General features: G+C 46.4%; 1 protein-coding gene across 2 annotated transcripts in view; it reads right to left on the bottom strand.

Moving 5' to 3' along the window:
* Positions 1–27,128, bottom strand: part of LOC144142573 (medium-chain acyl-CoA ligase ACSF2, mitochondrial-like) — a 55,780-nt gene that overhangs the window by 27,958 nt on the left and 694 nt on the right. Inside the window, exon 1 of one of the 2 annotated variants that reach the window (XM_077674168.1) lies at positions 18,874–19,171. The exons of the other annotated variant lie outside the window; for it this stretch is intronic. Coding sequence (XP_077530294.1) covers positions 18,874–18,920 — 47 coding nt within the window. The 5' untranslated portion in view covers positions 18,921–19,171. Of the gene's footprint in view, positions 1–18,873; positions 19,172–27,128 lie in introns of those variants that run through there. 2 annotated transcript variants of the gene reach the window in all.

Here is a 27,128-nt window from a genome sequence, read left to right as displayed (position 1 = left end):
CGCTTTATATAATACATTCGTATTCAAATAAAACATCGCTGATGAGTTGGTGTGCGCCGATGGCAGGAGTGCATCTCCATGCTTACTCCCGCACTGGACAAGAATGAAATTGCAATTCTACTCTTCGTACTGGAGATGGGAGACGATGCGCAGGTTTACTCTTCACTGGTGCGGGAGCAGAACTGGGCTGCACTCCGCCGCGCACGAGAAGAGTACGCGGTCAGTTTTGCTCTCCTCCTGATGGGGAGCGAGCATTGCATCCAACTCCCCGCAGCTTTCGAGGGGAGTCCACCAACGCTTGCAAGAGTACAATGACGGTTGGACTCTTCAACTGCTCCCCCGATTTCTTAGAGTGAAGAGAGACCGTGGAAAGCTATCAAAGGCAAGGTTGCATTCACTCGCGCTGACTTCTTTATAGCGTTTTACGTACTCTGAAAGTTGGGGTTATTATTGTTTAAGCAGAGGATGAGGAGGAGAATTCTTTAATGCGTTTTGTGTACTCTGAAAGTTTAGGCTATTATTGTTTAAGCAGAGGATGGGGAGGAGGAGGAAATACTTTTGTGGAGAATTCCGAACGGCCTGAATAAACTATCACAATTAGCCGCTAAGACGACTCCAACATTACACACAAGATAGAAGTCGAAACTAAACGGAATCTTCGTAAAAACAACCGCCGCTCCGCAGCAGATTTCGAACTGTGTGAAACTGCGTTTACTTTGTCAACAGCTAATAACGTTTGGAATGCGTTGTTAATTAGTGACAACACCAACCGAGCTGAAGAAGGGCAACCGAAAAAGTAACTGTAGTGTGGTTGCGCGAACCGAGGAAACAATAACACAAACACGCTTCTGTCGTGGAGCGCCGTTGTATACGCTGGCTACTGACCTGAATTGGCGCTGTAAATAACCTTCCATCGCTGAGAATGGGACTTCGCAACGATTTCTGTCCCATAAATTTCATTCACGGCGCACACGCGCGCGGGAACGTACAATCTCTCTAACTTCTCGCGCACGCGAGGCCGACAGTAGTAGTTCAGCCCCGTAATTGTCCGAAAATCGCACAGAAGCACTTTGGACACGGGGAAACTATTTGCCAGAACAGTTTGCAAGGTCGAGACACCTTTCAAAAACAATTTCAGAGTCGCAAAAACAAACCGAGAGGTGCCGAATATATGAACGCGCGGCCGCCGTCTGCCTCTCACCGACCCAAAGTTAGCTCAAGCTTGCGCGGGGCGGCGCTGGGTGTACTTATTCGTCGCGCCCTCTGAGCAGTGACCGGTCCCTATAGGCCTCCTGCGCTGCCCAGGGGGCGCTGCGCAAGCGGCTTCCGGGCAGTACTTCCGGGTAGTACAAAGCTGCGTGGGTCCCATAGGATCCCGTGTTGACAGAAGCAAAATGAGCTCGACGCTCTCGTTTATTCTGCGACGTGGTCACCAGCTCATCCCCGACGCGTCCGATCTATTTCAGCGATCAACTTGGCATTAGGGGAAAAAGCTTTGCAGCACTAAACACGTTTACAGCGCCGACGAAAGTGCCGGGACCGTGACGGCGTCTGCTACTCGCAGGTTCACCTATCGATGGTCGTACGAAGTGAAATTTTAAGTAAAATTTCTAGTTTAAACTAATATCTAGGTGACCAAGACTTCTCAAAAACAGCCGATCAAAAAAGAAGAGTGACGCAAGCGGCGATGATCGCGCTTAAAAAGCCAGCGAGTCCGGCGGACCGCAGGCTCGCCTGCTGCGGTGCGCCGCTCTTTTGCGTACTTGCACACTATGCGTGCACTTTCATTAAACAGTGCTCGTTTGCGTCGCCGTTACGAATACATGGTGCAGCGTTAGCTTGCCGTTTTGTTGCGTGTCTCAGTGACAAAATGCCGCGACCGTCAGAAGCGTCAAATCTGTTTTGCGATTCCGATATTCGGGGCCGTAAAACAAAGTGGTCGGGCGAACTAAGAGGCCACTCGCTTTCCTTGTTTGCTCTCACTTTACTTAATTATGCTCTTGCAGCATACATTTTCAGTTCGCACTTAATAGCCTAGAATGAGGGTCAGCAACGGCGGAGTTCCATGCAGCCGAAACGGCGGAGGGCTGGACGGTAAATCGAGGGGGGGGGGGGGAGGAGGAGGGGGGGCGTGGAAGCGGGCAATTCAACTGGAGGACGCCAATTCTCTGTTCTTGTCTCGCTGTCTAACTCCATTTGAAGTCAAAACTGTCGTGTCGGCGTTCAGATTCGACGACCCCTGCACTAGAAAACCAACACAGTCAGTGATGATCGTATATAAATATTCGGGGCCCCGCGTCTGTCCCACGCCGCGACCACCGCGACAGCTCGCTCAAAAGAAAGCCGACAAATCGGCTTCTTCTAGCGGATATTGTTTTGTTTAGCCTCTGCAGCTACTTTAAGGGCTATTTCATACAGTATGCAGTCATTTAAACACGCCACAAAGCGCCACAACCAACTTTCACTCTGGCTTGTAATTGAAAACACATGGAGGACGGCGAGGGTCGTCTGCTTTTGTACTACCCAGAGGCGTCGGCCGCTAGGGGCGCTGCATGTCGCCAAAACTCCAGCGCAGGAGGCCTATGCGCGGTGTTTACGGCATTTTTCCTCCAAGGTCAGAGCGCCTCGAACCCGAAAATTCGTCTGCGCGACGGCGAGATGTCGAGCTCGGCCAGGCGGTTGTTTCGTACGCATTGGCGCACACGCTTGCGTGTTCGTTCGGAACTTCAACCGTTTACTCCACCGTTCTTTGTCATAAAAAGAATGTGCAGTATGTTTCACGGGCATTTAGCTCGCGATGCAAACTGTAAGCCCTGCCTAACATGCGTTTGCTTTTGCCGGCCTCCGCCAATCGCAGAGCTTAGCCCATGTGACGGCATAGGTTCTGTTGCGGGAAATGAGCTGGTGGGTCGCATGACCATTCCCGTTTTTCCTAATTATGTAGCTTATTTGAGCGAAGTTTGCGTTATAAGTGGTGTCGTTATGGTTCTAACGAGGCAATCTTTCGAATGAACCAAACTTGTGTTTTCTCTTCATGGCTCCTTTAAGTGATTCTTCTTAACTCACTTGATTATGCCTGAATTCCCTCAGCGGTTCACTTTAAATCCTCTGAATTTACTTTGATATTCCTAAGTTGACATATATTACCCTTATTGGTTCCCTGAGTTACTGTTCATTCACTTTGATTCCTCTGGTATGCACCCGCATACTGCGGTCCCCATTCCTGCATACAGACACTCCGTTCCTGTGAACTCCACGGGCGCCCAACGCTGCGTCACGTGTTACGGCCGAAGACCCAAGCGCCGCCGGCGGCGGTTTTCAGTCTTAGCGCACTTTTTTACCTTGTCTCTCTCCTCCCGAGACTCACTAGCTTACAACCAATACTGTATGCTTAGCTCTGATAAACAGTTTTCCTCTTTTACACTTTGTCACTCTCCCCAATTCACATTTTCATGCTGTTGAAGAACCGAGGCGGGGACCGCGGGACGTGGGTGATTCGTTTTAATGGCGGATGGAACTTCTCAATGATGGTGATAGCACTATTTGGAGGCAGCTGCTAATGGCCACCTTTTCTTCCTTTCTGATTTTTCCAACATCTTGCCGGCCACGCGATAAATGGCAGAGGATAATTGGCATGACGTAAAGGATTGCAGTTTTTAGCAGTCATATAGCGTCGCTCCCTTCGTTGCACCGAACAGCAAAGTTCATTAAAGTTCATGATTCATATCGATGTAATGTCCGCGGTAGCTGCACCGGAGCAGTCCATACTTCTGTTTCCACCTATGTTTCCAGCGTCGGTGGCACATCAGCTCTGTAGAGTCAGACCGTCGTAAGCGGTGCGTCTGGAGCGTCGGTCGTCCTCGATAACCACGTAGCGATTCCCGTGGAAGCATATTGCTGAATGCGCATCGGATAGCCTGTCGTGTTGAAGCATTATTGTGCCGGTTGGGTCCTTTTGTCCGGATGTTCATCGCACCCCTTTCCTTTTTCGTTTTTTCACTCAGACGCCAGTTGGTCAGGTGCTTTGGGGCAACCTTATTTCTGGTAGTTGCGTGTGCGCATAGTGGGGCCCCTGCGTTTCGCCGTTTTTGTGGTCTTCGTTTGAACGTCGGTGTCTTCACATTTGTACGTTTCACCTGGGCCAGTAAAATTTTTTTCAAACCTTTGCTGCAGCAAAGGCGCCATCTCTCCGGCGTCTCCATGGGTGAGTGGTTCCGATAACTCTGCTGAGCTTCATTAATCTGTGGTTTTTGTGGACCTTCATTACGTCGTTTCTTGCGCATTGATCGTGTTTTCTTCCCAGTAAAACCTTGCAAACAAGTTGGCTCTGCAGGTTCTTCCACAGCGTTATCATTAGTATGAGTATCCGTCATTCTTCTTGCCGGTAATCGAAAACTTCCGTCGTTGTGGTTGCAGTCATCTAAGCGAGCAACAAGAACGGGTGCCTCCACTTGGTTATTCCTTGAACTAGTCCCTTGTTTGAAGCAAACAGCTTGTTCCCTGACTTCTGTCTGATGATGTTCTTTCAGAGGCGTCGTCAAATTGCTGTTTTCGTTCAGAAGGTGACTTTTTTCCAAAGCCGATTTGTTGACGTTTAGGGTACTATCCTGCTTTTTCAGGGCTATTGTAACAATTTCATCGGTAGAATACTTTTCCAATTCCGGGAACAATCGCTCCATTCTAAATTTCGTCAATAGGATGAGATCTTCGAATTCTTTGTCTTCATATTCTTTGTCTAAATCATCCAAGTCGAGAAGTACTTCAATCTCGCTGTCCAGCTTTTTTAATATCCTATGTTTTGTCATTAGGCTTTTCTTGAGCGAAAGAAGCTCACCGATTGATGGTGTCTCGGCAATCATCCGTGATTTTATGTCCTTGATCAGGGTAGTGGCGTCGTTGCGGATTAGGTTTCTTCGTTCGCGAAGTGCCTCCATGTCGATGCTCGGCGTCGTTAATATCTGTTGGTCGCCGAGATGAGTCATAGTAGGCGAGGAACCTAACCCGTTTCTTTCGTTGGTCCCGGCAGGCGTCCGTTAAGAGTCCGTAGCGTTGTTGAGGCAGTCTGATCGTTGGTCGCTGGGCGAGGCCTCAATTGATCCTTGGGTAGTCACGTCGGCCTGCGGTCCGTAGTCAAAAGGTCACAATCTAGTCCCATCGTTGTGGTCACTCACGTCATCGTTGTGGGGCGGTGCGCACTCAGGTCTTCACTGTTATATCCATTATTCCTGGTCACGGCACCAATTTGTTGAAGAACTGGTGCCGTGACCAGGATTGTTGAAAACCGTGGAGCGGGCGACGTAGAGAGAGGACCACTTTATTGTGCCTGCGGCCAGAATCATTCCTAAAAAACTAATAATGATGGCACGCGCCACCTCGTTCCCCCCATACCCTCAGTTCATGCCAGGTTCGTCGTCCTCTTCTGGTCCCCGTCGCTTTAAATATGTAACACATGCAGACATGCATACCTGGTCATGCTTCGGCTGTTCTTTAACTCGCTGGGGGCATCCAGTATTCTTTTAAACGATTGGTTTTGACGACCGTACTGGGTACATTTTACTAGCGCAAAAAACGGATTACAAGAGTAAGTAAATCACAGGACGAACGCTAGGACGAACACATGCTGGAGGTACAATCCTCGATGTAAAAAAGAAATTTTGAGTTATGATTTGGCCCATTAAAAATTATAAAAAGGGTGATAGCAAAGAACTGCCTGCGCCTTGCTCTATAGATAAGTCCCGTGAGCGCCAGGTTGGTACTAGCGTCACTACACAGGTCAAGCGCTTAAAAAGTGCAGGTCTCCCCCAAGAAACCATTGTCAGTGTGGCGGGGAGCCTTGTCGCCGAAATATAATGCGCCAGACACATTGCTGAGGGAAATGATCAGTTCGAAAGAGTGAGACCAGTGGTGGTCTCTTACACCCATCAGCTCTCGCATCACATCAAAAAGGGGGTAGGAAAATGCGGAGTGCCCGTTGTGTTTTCGGCTCCCCACAAGTTGGCGAAAATGTACCACAAAGTCAACAGCGAAACGGAAAGACCAGCGTGCTCGAAGAAGCACGCCACGCGCTTTGTGCCACGCAGTACTGGTGAAGTTTATTGCATTTCGCTGGCCGGCCGTAAATGTTACATTGGCCAGACGGGGCGATGCCTGACGTACCTAGAGAGCATCGCTCAGCAGTATTGGCTGTAATGGGAGGTGGCACTTGACTATTGTCACAGGTGCAAATGCACTCCAGCATTCGAAAAAAAAAACATCGGTCTTGCACAGGTCACGCACCCAATGCGAGCGTGAAATCTACGAGGCAAATTGTATTGATCAAGACGGCGACGCGTGTGTCAGCACCCCTTCTATGGCATTGTCCACTAAAGAAGTGAGGTTCCTGCAGCAAACCCGCACACGTGTTGATGGATAAGCTTCCCTTTTCTCTCTCTCCCTTTTTTTGTGGCGCGTGCACCGTTGGCGTATTGTGTATGTGTCTTTTTGTAATAAATTCAGTTGATGTCTAGCGTTCGTCTGATTTTCTTACTCGTGTGGTCCGTCTTTTGCGCTAGTAAAATGTACCCAGCATCGTCTAACCAACTAGCCCAACTTCCCGCCCTTAATTTTGACGACCGAATGTTGAACGGCGAGACAGTTAAGGCTTTCGTCTTACACTCTTAACAAAAAAGGTCGTAAAAGGGTAGTAACGGCTGTATTTACTAACTCCTTACGAACTTTACTAACCCCCAGAACGGTATGTAGGTCCTTCCACTAAGTGCGTAACCGTTACTAGTCTAGACCGTGCACTTAGTAACTGCTGCTTGTTTGATACTAACATTCCCTGACACTGACAAAATTCTATCAATTATTGAACGTAATAACTACAGCACTTTTCCCACTCCAAATTGCGATTAAAAAGTTTTTGCAAATTCGCATGCTGACTTATATATGCTCACATTAAAAATGCATAGTTCTAAAATTATCACTAAAATATGTTATTTTTGTGAGAAGTAATTTCTAAGGTGACTGAGTTATACTCGATATAATTACCGTGCTGGGCCAGGCCAAAATGTGCTTAAAGCGCGTCAAAAGAATGCAGGTTCACCCTGGAGTTAAAACCTTTTTCTTCAAATTACACACAGCCACCTTGTCTGTTGGAACCTGGATGCAGGATAGAGGGATATATGTGCCATGAACTCAGTGTTCAATTTGTAAACAGCCAGAAACGATAGAGCACGTTTTTCTGCATTGTTGGGCTGCGGTGTTTTTGTGGGATGTCCTCCAGAGGATCCTTCATAAAGATTTCCCGCTGAGCCCCCATGGCAAACGCTTTCTAGCGGTAGAAAGCGAAAAGGGGGCGCCCATGGACCTCGTTATGTTGGTGGCCTTGCATAGCATATGGCGCTCGCGCATGGCCTGGCTCTACGGTGATGTGGACGCCCGCCCAACGCGGCAATGTTTTCCTGAGTCCATATCACAGTACGTAGAAGTGCAGAAGCGCAAGGCATGCGCTCCTGAGTGGCTCGTAAGGATAGAACCCTTCACTACGCTTAGGGAATTTTAGGGAGACATCAGCCTTCATAGGTTGGTGGCTTGTCGCTCGAATTGCCCATGTAAATAAGTTTTGTGTTTCTGTGTTGTGTCGAAAACCGGCATTAAAGGAAAAAAAATACTCGCTCTCCTCGTGCATTACGTTTTCTTGCTCAATTTATTTGTTGGTTGTCTAAGTGGGATATGTGCGTGTTGAATATTTCTGTCACGCTGTATGCTCAGGCGATCCACATTGTCACACGTAGGCACGGCCAATTAGTAAAATCCACCAAGTACCTAGTTTATACTGGGACAAGTGACTAGTTAGTGTTCCGTTAGTAAGTGCACGACCTTTTTTTTAAGAGTGTAATAACAGTAAACAGCTGCGCTCACTTGCATTTTTCTGTCGATGCGTCAGATGTATCGATCACGTTTACACCATCTCCGCGCCGAGGTAGCGGAGCACGATACAGTGGCCGTGTTTCCGATAGCCCTTGGAGGCTGTACTTTTTTCGTGCCTCCTATCAAGCCGCTTGCCACAGCGTCTGTGATAGAGCTACCTCAACTCCAGAAGCAACGTGCTGGTTGAAATTCAACGTTTTGTCACCTTGGTCGTCCTTGAGCCAGATGCGACGGCTTTTATCATAGAGGGAAAAAAAAATACTGTTTTTATCAAAGCCATTGTCGGAGTAATGGCCTCCCGCTATCGCCCCTTCACTTCCCATTAAAGGATGACTCGCGTTGCCATTTATCTACGCGCAGCAACAGAAATAACAGGAGTGCACTCGACAAACCAAACCGCGACAAAGGTCGCGCTGTCGCACGTTGGCCCAACGGCGTACGACGAGCAACAATGGCAGCGCACCAGCGCGTGCCACGTGAGGGAGACGAACGCCACAGGAACATCGCTGGCTTCTTGTGCCTGTGGCGGCGGTTTTAAGCTGCTGAACACAGTGCCCTCCTTATGCGAAGTCTGAGTACTGCGTTGCTCACCATCAAGAAATTGGTTCGTAATTTTAACCCTTTCACGCCTGATTTTTAATGTTTTCTGTGTGTTTTTTGAAATTTTATGGGCCCATATAAGCCCCCACATAAAAAATAGAGCTGGAAGTGCAAGTAATTACACATTTCTTATAAGCAATTCATCAGGACATTTGGCAATCAACAATTTTATGTCGAGTACAGACATAACTTTTGCATATTTTCATAAACTTTATGACTACATGAACCTACAAACAAAAAATGAGCTTCGCAATGCAGGTGTTTATAGATTTACAAGCTTGGGAATAAAACTCAGACCACCATTTTTTTCAGCCTCAATTTCATAATTTCGTCTTCACCGGAGCTTTCGTCTTTGTAGCGTGGAGCTCCACTAAATTGTAACAACAGTGATACCTATTGCAATAAGCATCAATGAAGAGCAATTAAAAAAAAACTAGCAGTTTTGGTTTCGTTCTTTATGCGGTAGGGAAACATTTATGTGATGGCGTCAATTGACACCACCAGGGCCGGAAGGGTTAATTTCTGAATGAAAATTATAAGTCAGAGCCCATGGCTAGCATATTTTACTTCGTTACAGCGAGTAGTAGAATACGCAGGTTTCTCAGGGGGCTCTCAAGAAGAATTGCAATTTGCTTGTTATGTCCGTTATTTTGTTGCAGTAGGCCGTCCTGCTATAACGAGGTTTAACTCGTATAAAATAGGGTTATAGGTTTCAATGTTCCAAGGAAAGTTGTGATTTGTTCGTTATAGTCATGATTGCGTTATAGGCTGTATTGTGTGTTGTTATGGTAAGATTTAACTGCAATAATGTGGGGACAGATCACTATATGAAAAGTTTTATTTGACAAGCGATGTGTATGTCAAAGAACCTCAGAGGTTTTGATCATTACAGCCCCACGATTCTTATGGCTTGCCGGTGCCAAAGCCATTAAATAGCTCTCCCAAATTTGAGGCGGTCTTGTTAAGTTTAGGAAGTACACACAAAGCAAGGCAGGAACGTAGCGATGTATACGCTCCACATGGTCATTGAACGTTGCTATATCTGCTATGTCCCGGGAAACCATGCGGCTTTATTTACATGTATAGACCAGCAGGAGCTAAGTATGGCAGTCAAGCGTGACGTCATGTTGTACGACGTAGGCTAAATGTTCATGCGTTCGGTGCAACGCAGTGACGCTGTGTGCAGTACCAACCTCAACAATTTATAAACGCTCCACCATAAAAGGCATTGGCAGGGCAAAAACGATCGGCGCACACTTTTAACAAAAATTCTAGTAAAGAAGTAGTAACGGGTTGTATTTACTAACTCCTTGCGAAATGTACTACCCCGCAGAACGGTACGTAGGCCCTGCACTAAGTATGCACCATAAATGCTAACGTTACTAGTCTTGACCGCGATCTTAGTAGCTGCTGCTTCTTTGATACATTCATTGATAGTGAAAAAAATTTATGCGTTCTTGAACATAATAACTACAGCACTTCTCCCACTCTACCTCCCGATTAAAAAGATTTTGCACATCAACATGCTGATTTGTGTATGCTCACATTGAAATGCATAGTACTAAAAGTTTCGCTAAAATATTTGATTTTCGCGACAAGCCCGCTGACTCTACCAGAGGGCTTTCCGCTATAGGTATAAAAGCAAGAAGAGCAGAAGTATTTCTAATTTAACTAAGTTACACCCGCTCTTCCCGTGCATTCCGCTGGCTTTCTTACACAATTTATTGGTTGTCTAAGTGTTATATGTGCGTGTTGAATGTGCGATGTCATGCTTTGCGCTCAGCCGATCCATATTTTCACGCGTAGCTTTTGACTAGGTTATGCATGGCCACTTAGCAAAAGCACTAATTACCTAGTGGATGCTGTGACAAGTAACTGGTTAGTGTACTGTGCGCACTTCTAGCATATAACGTATACAAAGACTTCAACCCAGAATGCATTCAGCACAGCATGTGCCGCGGCTGCCGTAGTGCGTCATATTGACTTAGTTATACCGCTTTCACACGGGCACTTTCAATTCGGATTGAGGCGAAGTGCGATTGACTTTTCGAGTGCGCTCATCGCACCGCCGCTGCTACACGGCACGTTTCAATACCGATCGAGAAGTCGCACCGATTGCACTCACGTACGCCAGATGGCGCTAAAAATGTATTTCAGTGAAGAACAGTGGGGAATCCAAAACAGCCAAGGTAACCAAAAAAGAGGCAGGGCAGATTGAAACGAATAAATGGAGGGAAAAAATGGAAGCCAAAACGTCGTTAGAGATGTACAGGGCTGAGAAGATGAACATCAGAAAGGAAAATTTCTACGATAATTCCCAGGGCAGTGCTTTGCTTTTTGAGGCTAGAGCAGGTTGCCTGCGAACTAAGAGTTTTGTGGGGAAGTATTCACAAAATGATGGGGTATGCGTGGTCTGCGGAAAAGAAACAGAAACTATGCGGCACATCGTGCTAGAATGTGAGGGTATCCATCCAAATCTACATGAAGGGAATATTGGGCTGTCAGAAGCCCTAGGATTTAAAGGTATCACAGAGGAAGTTAACTTCAAGGCTGTCGAGGGGACGAAAAGAAGATTAGAATGCTGGTGGACGAAAAGCAGAGAGGGGAATATTGCCTAGGACAGTTACCACTTGTAACAGAAAAAAAAAGTATTTTGTGCCTAATAAGCTTTTTGTGCCTGCCCTAAGCAGCGCTAGTATTGAACCAAAAGTGTAAAACATAGGTATATTAGTCTTTTTTGGTAAGATGACATGTCATCACCCCGATACAAAGGGGAAACCAATAGAAATCATCAATCATCATCATCAACGGCCGGCATTTGGTAATTTCGCGCGCTCGTAGCTATACGGAACTATGTAAATGTTACATCTGGCTTATTTGGGTAAAGTTAGTTGATAAAACTTGTGGCGTTAGTGGAAGTTGTCACTTCCTGTGCCATGACTCAGCGGGGACGAGAGTATCACCGTTTTCGTCCGATCGCACTTGGAAACATCAATCGCGCTTGAGAAACATAGATTGAGCTCGAACCGGATCGGCTCAGTCGCGATTGAAAGTGGCCATGTGACAGGGGTATTACTTGCAACCTACTTATCTCGCACTTACAAATTTTTGCGGACGAATTATGTGTAATGAGGAAATTCAGCCGGACGATGATCATAATTAGGAACTTACATATGTTGGCCATAATGTTTACCTATGAGACTTTGGATGTTAGGTACATATACTTTCTACTCATTAAGTAAGACATTTGTAAAAAGTGACAGCTGAAACATAAATTTGTCGGACTGCAAATATCTCAAAAGTACGTTTATGCTCTGCTACGTTTCTAAGAAGATATGCAGCGCTACTACCTGCGTTTCTGTAAATACTCAGTAACTTCATTCTAATTGCTTGACAATTCAATGGCTTGCTGCACGAAAGATTCCAGTTATTGCCATCCCAGACCTATACCTTTATTTGCAAAATTTGCGAAGTACTTAAACACATTATCCAAATATATGAATAGTTACATCTTGGTCGTCGTCCCCATCGCTTCTAATTTGGTCATTTGTGCATTCAACTGCTGAATATTTTCTCCGCCACCGTACGGTTTTTCCTGTAAGTGTAGTTAGAGATGAAAAATTCTTGGGTACACACGTACACATAAAACGCTCTCATGCATAAACGCTTATACATACAAGCTTATATGGAGGATAAGTGTAAAAGGTATCAATAAAAGCTTTGCGTATAAAAACGTCGCGATTTACAATGGGCAACACGTCCATAACCCAGCTTTAGTACTTTCAGCTGTCTCCTGCCTCGCCCGAACGGGATTTGCAGAAAACTGCTGAGACCATTAGAAGTCTGAAAATTTTAAAGACGATAGTCTTTCTTGGGCTACTTAAACGCAGAAATTTTGGTCTGTCTGTCTGTCTGTCTGTCTGTCTGTCTGTGACTCGATTCAGCAACCCGGTTAAAGCGAAATAGAAGCTGCGCGAAACAGAAGTCTTATATACCAACAGCCAAATCTAAACGTCTAAGTTTGGTGCCAATGCTCATACTTGTCAACATTGTTGAACAAGAACAAGACATGACGCAAATATAAGGCAGAAAATCGACACACAAGTTATATTTGCCGTGTTCCCTTCTGAAAAAAAAGTCAATGATGCGTGGCTTTTGCGACAGCAAATGAAATACTACATCAACTGCAGAAGATCGTCGCCTGCTCTTGCCCGCGCTACTATGGCTCCTGGCGGCATTCAAGATATCAAACGGCAACAGCTACAAACGTTTCCACTAGATAGGTTCTACATACCGCTTGTAACGCTCGTGGAGTAGGGCAACGTGGTTCTCTAAAAGTTAGGGTGCCCCGATTAACGCTTGTCTCTGCCGTATGGCAGCGCTGGCATCGAGGCACCCGACTTGTAGCGGCTGTCCCTATCCGCACGCCTCGCGCGGATAATTTTTAAAACTCTGCTCACGCCTCGCTCGGATAACTTTTAAAATTGTCCGCACGCCTCGAGCCCGAATGCAGCCAATGCAGTGCCGTGTGCCGAGTTTCTTTTTCAGGGTGTTATTATGCACGCCCCAGTTTCTTCCGCTCTCAAAACTTGGATGCTATCCGCGTTTTACGTTGTCGTGGCTGGTTACTTTAGTGTCTGCTAGTACGATGATCTCCTTACTTGAACCAAGTGCAGCGTCGGTGTGCTAACGCTCGGCTTCGCGTTGTGTGCTGTCCTGAGCCAGCCAGCTCACGGATGAAGCCGGCGTGCTAAGCCCTCGTCGGAGAAACGGCGACCACGACGACACCGACCCATCTCCTGAAGAATCGGGGACGAAGTTTGCCATCTCTAGTTCTGCACTTCCTATCCTACAAGCCACGTCGCAACAATGTGCCAGAGATCACCACACGAACAAATGCCGTGCTGTGATATGGCGAATACTGTGAGGTGAAGATGATTGCCGTGTGCATCGGGGTGTAGTGCTCGACGTACTACCACATTCGTCTTGTGATTGCGGTGACGGCGTAAACTTTGTAAATGAGAGCAAAAAAGAGCCAAGTTCCTCCAGTTGCTAGTGGCCTTGGTGCTCTTATCCTCATTTTCACAGCGAGCCTCCTCTGACCGTAACACCTTCCCTCGTGGTGGTGTACAGCCATTGCTACTATTTCTCAGGCCCACTTTGTGTTGCCATTAGTAGCCATTCCACTGAGAGGAGGGGGAATCACCCCCGCAACCTCACCCACCCAGACGTTGTCACCTGTACTGGTACTCTTAGACGTATGTTGTGCTGTCAGTGCTGTAAGCTTTGTACGACGTAAGATCACGTGTATGCTAGTTCAATCAACACAGTGAAGCACCTGAAGTAGCTTGGTGACGCTTTGAGTTTTTCAGCGTATCCATGGTCGCTGTTCAAGGTCTCTATACAGTGGTTGCAAGAGCACAGCCTGAAGGTTCGTAACCACTTTGCCGACCACATTTTCCGTTCGCCTTATGTGAATCCTTGCCAAGTTACCACCGTCAGGTTCTGTTGTTTTCTTTAGCTCAAAAATCTCTACCCTCTAATGTCCTGCTCCCTGCCTTACGCTGTTTCCAGGAGGAGGAAGCTCCTCTCACACAAATGCAGTCTTGACCGGCCGACCTATTTCTGAGGAGGGTGCTGATCATCCACTGTGGCACCAAAGCCATTCTTGGCAGTGTGCGCAGTGAAGGTAGTCTATTGGTTAGTGACCTGTGTGAGGGACTGCTGATAGCACTGCACCGTTCCCGCTATGATTACTCTTCACTGTCCTTTCCTTTACTGCCTTTCCTACCCTTTCGCTCACTTTCTTCTCAATCCCATTTAGGTCTCCCTTTTTTACTCTAAAGGCAACCTGTGAAGGAAGAAAAAAATGCGTAGGGGGAGTAGAAAAAACTTGCAAGCCAAATAGTGCTCAACAGAAGTTGTTATGCAACAACGGTAGGGATTTTCAATTATCAGTCCTGCACTTTATGAACTCCCCGAGAGGTAATCTGGCATTTCTTGCTCACATGTATTCCTGTGGTGTGGAGAATCTTGTGACTACCCGTGGACAACGGGTGAAATGTCACTGTAAAGACCTAGTATATGGTTCAGGAATTAAGTCAACTTAATGCATATACATGAGACTAAATCTTTGTCACTTGAAAAATCTTGCATATTCTTCACATTTGGCCTCATGTTAGCTCCTTCTGCACAGGCAGGCTTAGTGAAACTATGTATGAACTCGCTGCACATTGGCTCCAGGGACCATTTTCGGTTGAATAGCCTGCTGAAAAATACCGAACACTTTCCAATATCAACTTCAGGTTAGTTGTACTGCAGTGGGAAAGTTTGTCGTGCACTCAGAAGCCATAATGTTTTTTATGGGTAAAGCTATGGCTACGTGATAAATCCAACATGTGTAACATGAGTTGTTAGACCAGCGACCGTCCTTATGTTTCTTCCCCTCTTTGTTTCTGTTGTACCGATTCCAGACAAAAAACACCATCTAAATGCCTGCACAGTTTCACATAAAACCTAGACCATAAGCTACAGTTGAGGCTAACATCAACCACCCGGAGTTATCGTTTGTGGGTGAAAAGGTGAGGACCATGATCCAGAAAAAAAATGAACACAATATGATGCTGTTTAAGCAAAAGCTTTATTGTGCTCAATTTCTTTCGGGAAAAAGTTGCTAGCGAGTGAAAGTGGATTTCAGATTAGTTTATCTTCCGCATTTCTTTCAGTAAAGTTTTACTAAGGCTGCTCTCATTTCAGAAGCTGACATCACAAGCATAATGAGTTAGGCAACAGCACTGCCTCGACATTAAAATTGTATCATGTAAGGTGCTTCAACTGTGGTGATTCCGGCACTCAATAAAATGCAACAATAATGTGTTTAATAATCATGCATATGACTCCACATTACTACCCCTCCCTTTGCATTATACTACCAGAAGCTACTGCATTCTACCTGCCCTTGACATGAATGAAAACAATTTCCGGGCACCTTTCTCTGGCGCTGATGTCACCTATTTCCCTTTTCATTACAAAATTATTAAGAAGGTAAGGGTTCTTTTATAGCAACCTGAAACGAAATTTTGTGTTTACTTTTTCCTTTGTGCTGAGTGAAGAGTAGTGTTACTAAGGCACCAATGTCAAAAGCAGCCCTGTTCTCATCTTCCTTGCCCCTGTGAAGAATAAAGGCGATTTAAAGGACTACTGACATGAAATTTCCATTTTGAGCAACTATGCAAATAACTTCTTGTGTAGGTAATCTTTCAGAAGTTGGAACTTTACTGTTTCATAAAACAATTTCAAGCTTCGCACGTATTCAAAAGGCAAAACGGTGTAAAAAAAAAGGCAGAACACCAACCCAAGTAATAAATTGATAAACACCACAACACGAGCGAGTACATATCTTGAAACACTTGCACTGCCTATGATCTAAAACGATTTGCCCAGTGCAGTCTCGTAGGAAGAACTGAACATTATGAGTAACTACTCTTTTAATATGTGTGCCGTCTCAAGCGCTCATAATACAAAAGATTAACGGATACATCCTCTCTGGAAAGAACTTTCAAAGGCACACAGTGTGACGACTGTGATGTAATTCCCCTTCTCAAGAGTGAATGTATACACTGGTGGCACAGGTTGGAATTATCAGCTTTTGAAGTGTTTGCTTTTGGCTGTAGCTCCACTACTACCATATAGAGAATATTGAACAGAAAAATTTTGACCGATACATGATGCACGCACACAGAATTTTTGGCTAGGGGTCAACACATATCGCATCATGTGATAAAATATACAACAGTGGCAGTGTGTTGGTTCTGCACAACAGGAAAAAAACAGCATGGCTGGAACAATGACAAAGGAAAGACGTGACACACCCAGAACTCGTGTGATGAAATGCTTGCCAGTGCCCTCTTTGGCATCATAGCAGACCCTGAGTTGTGTACAGTTTTGCTGAGAAGCTTTGTATATCCAAGCCCACATATTGCACATGTGCTAGAACCAGTAGGCAGTCTTTCCTGGTCCCCCACCTCACCCTGTCTCGTGAAGCTGCATCTATGGTCCGAAATGCACAAACCCCTTCCCTTCTTGCCCAGCCTCATGTCCACTATACAAATAGAATCCCCCTGCCCCACTTGCCCGACAACCAACTGCCCTTCACACCCCACCAGTACTACCCCACTGCTGGGGGTGCCATCCACTATACCTGCCGCCACACACTTCCTGGGAAGACTGGCTGAGCACGGATCATGGTATGGACGTGAAGTCGATGCAAGAACTTCTGGTGGTCATGGCATTCGGGTTAGTGAGGGACTCTGGGAGATTTGCAGACTGGCCGTCTTCTAATGAAGATTAGGAGACGGCCAGGCAACCTGGACTATGGCTGCCTATATAGTACAGATTTCTCTCTCTCTCTCTCTAGGCATGAATACCACATTTTTAATGCTTTAACGCGCTCATAATAGCAGTGCATACAATGTGCCGCTACCTAGAAAGAATGTGGCAATGGTGTGTGTTGTTTAAATGCATCAGACTCGCTTCACACAAAAGCAGTTTCCACGAAAGCGAGTGCTTTAAAATGGAGCGCTTGTAATTTTGAACTATATTTTTATAGGCAAGAAGTCGACTGATTTTTCATACGCAGTGTTTTCGAAGAGTCTTTGATGCCTCATCACATCTAGCACAGCTAGGACATGAGGGGGCCAGCTAGTGGGTAAACCATAATGCTCACAAAAAAAAAAACGGGCAGATTAAAGGACAGCAAATAGCGCTAGTTTTTTTTCCATTAGTTGTTTTTATTTTGTGCTGTGAGCGTTATTCTACGTACTCTCGTGTTGTTTTCAAAACCAATGCATGAACACTTGATTCAGTATCGCTTTGGCACTGTGGCTGTTCCTCTAGCCCGAAAACTAATACGCGCAGTAGCAAGCAAGCACCCGCAGAACAATACTAAGAACCCAAGGTCTGCACAGCATATACCACACACGCATGCTCAGGTTATCAGTTCCGTGCGATAATCGCGTTTTTTCCCCTTCAATGTTACGCGGGTAGCAGCTACGTTGAAAGCAAGAACCTCGGGCGCTAAACAAATGCCAAGGCGACCGTAGCTGACTACTGCAACCGCGCATTGCTTGCAACGGCTGCCTGCAACAATCGCTGCCCGTGCAAGCATCGCACTCAGCCGCCGAATGCGCCGACAAGAAGGGCGAGAGCGCAGAAAACACACCCTGCACTCGGCCCCACCTCATTTGCGCATTTACCATATGCTATGCCGTCACCGCAATCACAAGCCGAATGTGGTAGTACGTCGAGCTCTACGCCCCGATGCACACAATCATCTTCACCTCACAGTATTCGCCATATCGCAGCACGGCATTCGTTCGTGTGGTGATCTCTGGCACATTGTTGCGACGTGGCTTGTAGGATAAGAAGTGCAGAACTAGCGATGGCAAACTTCGTCCTCGATTCTTCAGGAGATGGGTCGGTGTCGTCGTGGTCGCCGTTTTTCCGACGAGGGCTTAGCACGCCGGCTTCACCCGTGAGCTGGCTGGCTCAGGACAGCACACAACGCGAAGGCGAGCGTTAGCAGACCGACGCTGCACTTGGTAAGGAAATCATCGTACTAGCGAACACCAAAGTAACCAGCCACGACAACGTAAAACGCGGATAGCATCCAAGTTTTGAGAGCGGAGGAAACTGGTGCGTCCATAACAACACCCGGAAAAAGAAACTCGGCACACGGCGCTGCATTGGCTGCATTGCCTGCATTCGGGCTCGAGGCGTGCGGACAATTTTAAAAGCTATCCGCGCGAGGCGTGCGCAGAGTTTTAAAAATTATCCGGCGAGGCGTGCGGACAGTTTTAAAAGTTATCCGCGCGAGGCGTGGGGACAGTTTTAAAAATTATCCGCGCGAGGCGTGCGGATAGGGACAGCCACTTGTAGCACTGGAATGCGGTAAATTTAAATTGACTTGAGCACAGCTCTAGCGTGTTATCTTGGGAGGAACGAGATGTGAGAGAATGAGAGGTGAGTGGGAAAGAGAAGGGATGAAGTTATGTGGCAGGGGTGCCAGTCGACTATGGTCTTTCGTCGACATTTGCAACGAAAGGAACAGATAGGCGGCCATTTTTTTTTTCAAAAGATTGTTTCGGCACTTTTCTGAAGCAATTAGTTGAGTTTGAACTCGCTGTTATAGGCAAGCGTGTTATTCACTGTAGAAAAGCTTACACGTGAAACATGTTTGGTTTCACGTCTTCCATCTCCTTGTACTATTTTACGTTACGTCGCCCACTTTACCCATGCCGCGTGCTTATCTCGATTGTTTGGCGTCAGAAAGATTGCCCTGAATAGCCAGGGCGGTAATCTCACCCTGATAAACGGTGAATCGGTGCCTGTTTCGCCGGTGGCCGAGACATGGCAGGCGAGAAAGTCCTTGCAGCTTGCCGGCTGCAGCCGTGAGTAGACAGAGAGAAGCCACTTGCCGGTGCTGATTCCTTCCGGCGCGGAGCCCCCTAGCTATGACGGTGCCGGTGAAACGGGAACGACCGAATGCCTTAACGGCGTGCAGTTGACCTCGCGTATCGTGCGAGATCTACTGCACGGTTGTCTTCGACCCGCCACGCACCGATCGAGGACGCCGGCTGTTTGCTGTATGCGTTCCGCTTTGCTTGCGTCGAGCGAGAGAGAGAGAGAGAGAGAGAGAGAGAGAGAGAGAGAGAGAGAGAGAGAGAGAGAGAGAGAGAGAGAGAGAGAGAGAGAGAGAGACTTTCTTCATATCGGGCCCTGTTAGGAGGGGTGGGCGGGGCAGCAGCCGCAGCTACTTAGCGACCTTCGCTGCTCTGTCGGTCAGGGCCAGTATGTGCCAGCTATATTTAACACTTTGCCATCTGACTTTTTTGCGCATGCCTCGAAATATAAACTGAAAAAGGCTTTACGGCGCATGCGTTAGAGCTTTCCAGAGATTTTGTGAATACCGCATGGTTATCTGTTCTTGGTTGGTACTCTGTGCTGTTATGTATATACTTTTTTTAACGCTTGTCGCCTGCCAGGCTCTGCCTGACAATCCCGTTGCGGCTTAGGTAGGCCTGATTATGTACATGACTTCTGTTTGACTAATAAATATTATTATTATTATTACTGCCAATGCTAGGGAAATTTCTCTAGATCTAGGGATTTGGGTCGTCTTTAGAGAAAAAGAGAAATTTGTCAGGATTTAGGAATTTTATTACGTCTACATAGTCTTATGCCTTCAGTTGTGTAATGGTGCCTAATGCGGTCCTTCGTTAATTTTAGCATTCATTATTTTTATATACCGACGCATTTCAGTTTCTCATTGAAGCGCAGATACCTATTTCACATAAATGGACATACCGGAAATCTACGTTCCTCCGTTCGACATTGTTGGTGCAAAGTTGAAAAGAACATGACTGATAAATTTTATGAACTTGCTCGCTCGAATATCTCGTGCAGTGCACATCGTCTGTGCTCGTTCCTATTATTATTTTTATATACTTGCGTGGCATTACAAGTGTACTCTTTCGTAGTGCATGATTTTTGTGTCAAATGTTGCGTAGTGCAAGATTTCCCGTTTTTGTGACAAATGCGCACACACAAAACTTCGCGGCCGTGTGTACTTCGATAATTGTACTGGGCGCTGTGCGAGGGATCGCGTTTCACCGTCGCTCGCGCGACTTCTCGAATGTGGCTGCCTCAGCGAGCGATTGGGACGAGGGATTACGGATCCCCGTCACATCGTTCTTCGCGTCGCTCGCAAAAATCGCTTCATGTGGTTACCGCTAAACACTTTATCTGAGAAAAAAAACATCTAATACCGCATTCAGCAAACATCTAAGGAAATATAGGGAATTTCTTCATCCGAGCTAGGGGAAAAGTAGCTTCGCAGGTTGGCAGCACTGGTCAGGGCTTGTTGCGTCGTCAGGTCATAGCAGCCCAGCGCTGCCTCCCATACCTCCCGAATGGTGATTGGGGTTAAGGGGTCGTAGGGGCACCATCATCACCGTTTATTCAGCCCTTAACGGCCCCATTGGGGTAATACATAATTGGGGGCGGCAAGACTCATCGAAGTACATAGTGGCACAAGAAAAAAATACAGTTCGCACAGCTCATTAAAAAATTTGCTCAACAACAAAATCAATAAGAAAACAGAAAAGGCAGAAGGTGGCTAGTCATGAGGATGATTTGAAATTAAAGGCTGAGGTGAGTTAACAATTTTTTTTAAAAGTTTAGCCGGGTTGCGTTCACAGACAACAGAATCTGGCAGCTTGTTCCACTGCTCAAAAGCACGTGGTAGGAATGGCATTGAATACGTTAGATGAACCGCGCAATCGTTCGATGGTCACGGAATTGAACAGATGGCGTGAATTACGGGATGGTGTGAGCAGAAAGGGAGTGCGGAGGTGATTGAAGTGATAGTAAAGTTTGTGGGAGAGGCATATCTGCCCAATTTCACGTCTAGTTGCGAGGGAGAGGAAGGTGAGGGACGATTTCATGTCCGGGAGGCTGCAGTAGCCAATCAAATTTGGAAATGGTGAAGCGGGCTGCGCAATTTCTAACTGATTTTATGTCATTGACTGATTAGACTGGTAAGACTGGTAAGACTGATGAGTGTTCCGAATAGCAGGTGGGTAGTCTAGCTGAGTTCAGATGAAGGTCTCGTATGCCATTTTACGTATGGTTAGGGGCGATAATGAAAGGTTTCTTCTATGTAACCAAACGCTTGAGATGCTTCCGCAACGAGTTTTAGTATAAGCTGGACCAGGTTAGGGTTGTGGTTAACAGAATTCTCAGGTATCGGTAAAATTCCACTAGTGCAAGGCAGGGTCAACCTGCCTTATTAGGTGTATAAGGGGGTGAGTGTAAATGAGATCGGAACGTTTACGTGTTACGTGTATTAATTTACATTTGGATAAGCTGTCATTAACAAAAGTGAGCACCAGTTTTCTATCATTTTTAAATAATTTTGTAGCAGAATTTGGTCTTGGTTATTACTTATTCGGCGATAAATAACGCAATCATCGGCGAAGAAGCGGATAGTTGAAGAAAAGCCACATGGAATGTCGCTGATATAGATTAAAAATAGTAGTGGGCTGAGAACTGATCCGTGTGGGACGCCAGATCTCACTTGAGCTGGTAGGAAGGAAGGCCAGCAATGGCAGAACTGACTGCGGTTGGTTAGAAAAGATTCAGTTAGCGGATTGAGACTAAGGCATTTAAGTTTGGATTCTTCGGGGAGGAACCCGGTCGAAAGCGTTTGAAAAATCTAAAATGATGACATCAGTTTGGAAAGAAGAGCCTAAGTTAAGATGCAGGTCAGTAGTAAATCCGAAGAGCTGGGCTTCGCATGACAGCCCTGGGCAGAAGCCATGTTGTTTATGTTAGAAGAAGCGGTTAATTTCAAGGTGGCGCGAGATTTGAGCGCATATAATATGTTCCAGTAATTTACAAGCTATACAAGTTCGATAGATAGGACGGAAATTAAGGGGATCGGAGCGATTGCCTGCCTTAAATATCGGTTTTACTTTACTTATCTTCCAATAAGACAGAAGGATGCCACTTGAAAGAGACTGGTTAAAGATAATAAAAAATACGCGACTCGAGGCAGCGATTGTACCTTGGAGCACCTTGGCGATGTTGTCAAGGCCTGGTGCACCGGAATGTTTAAGTTTTTTTATTAACTTGGCAGTACCATCAGGCGAGATTGTGATAATAGGCATTTGAGTAACAGTTAAAGGAAGGGTAGGAATAAAAGAGTGGGGCCGTGAGTAAACACAGAAGAAAAATACGAATTCATAATATTCGAAAACTCTTCCAGGGATATGGGTGAACCACCGGCAACCATCAAAGAAATATTGTGGGTCTGATTTAGTCCACGTTTTAATAAATTCCATTTTTTAGAGTTAGACTGGAGTATGTTTAGAAGATCGGTATGAAAAAAATTTATTTTTGGAACATTTTAGTGAGGTAGTATATTGGCGCAGGCGCGAAGTAAGCTTTCCACCATTTGGCCGATGCCGATTTTTTATCAGCTCGGAAAAGGCGCTTTTCTTCTCTGATAATCGTCGTTAAAGGGGCACTGACACAAAATTTTGAAGGCGAGATAACTTTCGATATAGATTGGTGGGAACACATTCACATCATCTGCAAAATATTAGCGGCGATTACAGCCTAGAACATATTTAAAATCAATTTTAAAGTGTGCGAAACGCAACCGAGCAGCCAGCAGAGGACTACGCGCAATCGACATCCCGATGATATTGTGTAAATAAGCAACATCCAAACACGTCACGAGTTTGTGTTTGCTGCTACCGCACTGCTGGCGTTTTTCGCCGGCTCGCCCGGCTCGCCGCTCCAATCGGAGGGCCGGAGGGCGGAGCTTCTGCTCTCGAGAACGAACGACCCGATCGTTGGCGGCGGAGGCGTCGTGATTTCGTCAGCTCATCGGGCAGCTGGCCGCGACCAAAGTTCTACAGCGATTCCAGGCACTCTGTTTCTATTACTGTTTATTACCATTGGATGCGAAAACGCGCCGGAGGCACGAAAAGCCCACTGAGCTAGCCGCACGGTCGCTGTGCAGGCGGCGGCCACGGCCGCGAAGTGGCCCAGGCCGGCACAGGTAGCTCGAGTGATGGCTTGTTACCGCTGCACGAAATTGTCCCCAAGTCCCGATCATGGTGGCTTACATGAGAAAGGAGTTAATGATGCGATGGCGGGTTGCATTAAAAATTGTCATCTGCACCGCTTACGAGAGCGGCACTCGAATATCCGCCGCAGTGCTAAGCCGAACACATCTGTAGGCGGACCTGTAGGCAGACCGGCCGGCTGCTCCTAGCCCGCGTCTTGCCACCCACCGTCTCGAGCGTCGCACGTCGTTCTTTAGCCGCGGTAGCATTTGCACTCGCAGCGCCTGCGTCACATCCACGGTCGCTTTTTAATTAAGCGCTTCACGAGATCAGTACGTGGGGGCATTCGCAGAAACTGCCGTCGGTGCGGATTCGACAGTGCTACGGCGGCTCTGCTCTGTGATATCCCTCCGACGGTCACGTGGTCAGCTTTGTTCACACAAAATCCATCGTTTCGCGGCACTCGCTGAAACCAAAACCGCATTAAAAATGCGTCTAATTAAACAACCGTCGCACGCTGAAGCAAATGAGGTTTCTACAGGTTATAAGTAGGTGACTAGCTACTTATCGCAACAAAAAAAAACAAGATGCAAAATTTTTGTGTCAGTGCCCCTTTAAATATTAGTGTACCAAGGCTTACCTGCGTCACCACAAATAGAAATAAGAGGCACGTGCTTATCAGTTAGTGTGGTAATTTTTTGTTCGAACAAAAAGCCAATTTTGGTCAACAGACCTGGTGGGAACACTCCGGGCAAGAAATGGTAAAAGTTTCCGAGTTCAGTATTATTGGCATTGAAGTTTGCTTTGCTGTAATCAGAGATGTACTTGCTTCAGGGATGCCAGAGGGGAATCAAGGTGGAAAACGTAAATAAACGTAAATAAACGTAAAACTGGTCACTAGTTCCATCAATGCAGGACAGGGATTGGGTAAGCTCAGGCTTTGAAACGAGGACCAAGTCGAGAATGTTTGAGCCTCGAGTCTTAGTGGAAATTGATTGCGGGAGGTTTAAGTAAGGGTGAGATTAAGGAATTCCTTCGCCTGCCGTGAGATCGGTGTCTGAAAATTCCAGGCTTTATCAGGGAAGTTGAAGTTGCCGCAGATGATGCATCTCGCATGCGGAAAAGGGGTGTGAAGGTCTAGGAGGGCGGAGTGGAGGTCGTCTATAAATGAACTGTCGCAGTCAGGCGCACGGTAGCAAGCAACTAGACTGTTCATCGAAGTAGGAGTGGTGATGTTTACACATAGAATTTCGTGACAGGTGTTAATGGGAACGGGAAACGAGGTTACGCAAGATTTTATCAGGACTAAAACGCCGCCTTCCCTCCGTGCAACCCTGTCGGCACTGTAAAAGGCGAAATCGGATTGCTTATGGAGCAGTTCATCATTGTAGATGTCGGAGCTGAGCCGTTAGCACAATGACTTCGGTGGTGTTAACGTCAATAAAGGCTTCCGAAATTTCCTTTTTAGGAAGATAGCTCCTGGCGTTAGCTAGTGCGATGTTCAAGGTGTGACAAACCGGTAATATACGAGGATTTGGCAATGACGGGGGATGAGGAGGAGGAGTACACGGAGGGAGGGAAGTCTGCGTTGACCGCTATGCCTTTAACTCCAGTACTTACCGCTGTCGGCAGCGTAAACAAACTGTTTCTCATTCGTGTGTAGCCTGTCAAAGCGAATTTTGAATAGTTTTTTTTTTGTGTGTGTAGGCTCGGCATAGGAATACAGCTTCTTTCGAGCACGTCTGACACGTGCTGAGTATAGTCTTCACGAACTGCGAACTCGGTTTCTTGGAGCTTGGGTGTTGCAAACAAAATTTTCCATTTATCTTTAAAGAGGGCAAGTTTTACAATTATGCGCCGGTTTTTATTTCCTTTAAAGCGGCCCAAACTTTGCACACACTTGATGTCCGAGCTGTTGATGGCGATTTCAAGTTTGCTTGAGCAAAGTTCAGCTACACGTTTTTCCGGTTAGTCCTAGCTTTCTTCCTTTGAATCGGCTATTCCGAAAAAATAGCAAGTTCATGCGCCGTAAGCGGTTCTCAGAATCATCGCATTTGTCAGTGAGCACTTTGATTCCGGATGACAGTTTGGAAATAATTTCAACAGAACTGGAGGGCAGTGTTTCGCTTGAGGGTGGGTGGCTGGGGTCGATAGGTTTTTCGAGCGCATCGATTCGAGATGATAGGTGGTTGACTTTTTTTGTTTAGACCAGATTGAGGTGTGCGTATTTGTTTTTTATCTCCAAACAAAGATTTAAACGACGAGCGCGCACGCACGCACGCATGGACGTAGGCACGCACACACACCCACACACGCACGCACACGCACGCACGCACGCACTCACACGCACGAGCGCACACACACACACACACACACGCACGCACGCACGCACGCGCGCACACACACACACACACACACACACACACACACACACACACACACACACACACACACACACACACACACACACACACACGACATTCATCCACCTAAAGCACTCGTTTCGCCCAATAGGCCTTATGCAAAATCTGCTGCCCTCTCGCGGCCACCGCGAGCGCAACCGCCATGTTCAAGGGCTCAACTGGAAAGCGGAGCATCGAACTGCAGCGAGTTCCCGGCGATCTATCGTTTCCTGTCGTCCAGGATGCGTACATACTGTTGCATACATACATTCATACATTACATACATACATACATACATACATACATACATTGCACACAAAGTGGGAACAAGGATGCTGAAGGGGCAAAGGTAAGAATGCTAGAAGTCAAAGTATTAATGTTTATAGCGTGTCGCGCGCGCGTGTGTGCGTGCCGCGCATGCGTGTCGCGCGCGCAGCGAATCGTATCCGTGTAAAATTCGTTCATGTAACAATGACAACAACAAATTATGTCCGTGTGATATGAAAGGGGTTACCAAAGAACTACCTGCTTGTCTCAATATGCCAGAATTACCTCGCGCTAACGCAGCGGCGATTGCGGACTACTACTTCGGTGATCGGCGCGAACGCGATCGAAGCTATAAAAAGAATTACAGCGAATGCTGACTGGAACGGCCAGCGCTGGTGCGTGTAATACTGATAAATTAGCGTTCGTGCTTGCTGGTCCGGTGTTTGAAATTATTTGATCCCTTGGAAGGCAGGAGTGTCAACTGGCTTGAACATAGAGGGTGCAACCGCTGTGTTTACATGCTTTGCGAGTTCAAGGCGAACGTCGCTGCTACAGTTCATGTCCGGACGTACTTTATGTACTGTTTGAAAGATTCCGTTTTTTACATTCTCACAACGAAGAGAAGTTTGCACGCGATGTAAGCATTCTGCGTTCACACCAAATGCAGGGCAAAATGAGTTCGAGTGGTCGCGCGAACGAACTCCGTGCCGAACACGAACCATCGCTTGATCCGCAATTTTTCTTGCCATGAGTGACGATTATCTGGCCAAAAGCACACGCAAAAAAAAAAAAAAAAGACGCTGCGCAAAAAAAGATGCCCTTCTAACGAAAAAAGATACATGGAAAAAGACGCAGTTTAGGTACATTTATTGTATGCCTTATTTCTGCAATTAGCGCAATAAATGATTATTGAGCATTTTCAGTGCATAATTGAGGAGGTAAAACGAAGGGGAGGAGAGGGGAGCTGTTTCGTAGACATTGTTCTCTTCACACAACAGAGTCTTCACACAGACAAAATAAATGAAACGAGCGCCACAAGCAAAGGTGACGAAAATATGACAGCCTTTTTAATGACCCTCGCACAAACAATGCGCTTGCGCATGATGCGTTCAGGTGTGATTTCACGCGACAGAAAGCGCAACCCGCAGTCCATAGCGTTAGTCCTATAAAAATTAATCACCAACTGTGTTCGATCGTTTGTAATCTGCACATTCATTATCGTGGCAAGAATTCCTTAGTATTTATTTTTCATTCAAAACGCTTCTATCAATCGAAAATTTACTCTGCACCGGGCTGCAGCATTGCAGTGCTATT

Source organism: Haemaphysalis longicornis, unplaced genomic scaffold (genome assembly GCF_048455015.1).
Source record: "Haemaphysalis longicornis isolate Haplotype H1 unplaced genomic scaffold, Haemaphysalis longicornis Haplotype H1 scaffold_6, whole genome shotgun sequence".
In the NCBI taxonomy this organism is placed as follows: Eukaryota; Metazoa; Arthropoda; class Arachnida; order Ixodida; family Ixodidae; genus Haemaphysalis; species Haemaphysalis longicornis.
Note: the sequence above shows the minus strand (reverse complement) of the source record. Positions and strands in the feature narration are given on the sequence as shown.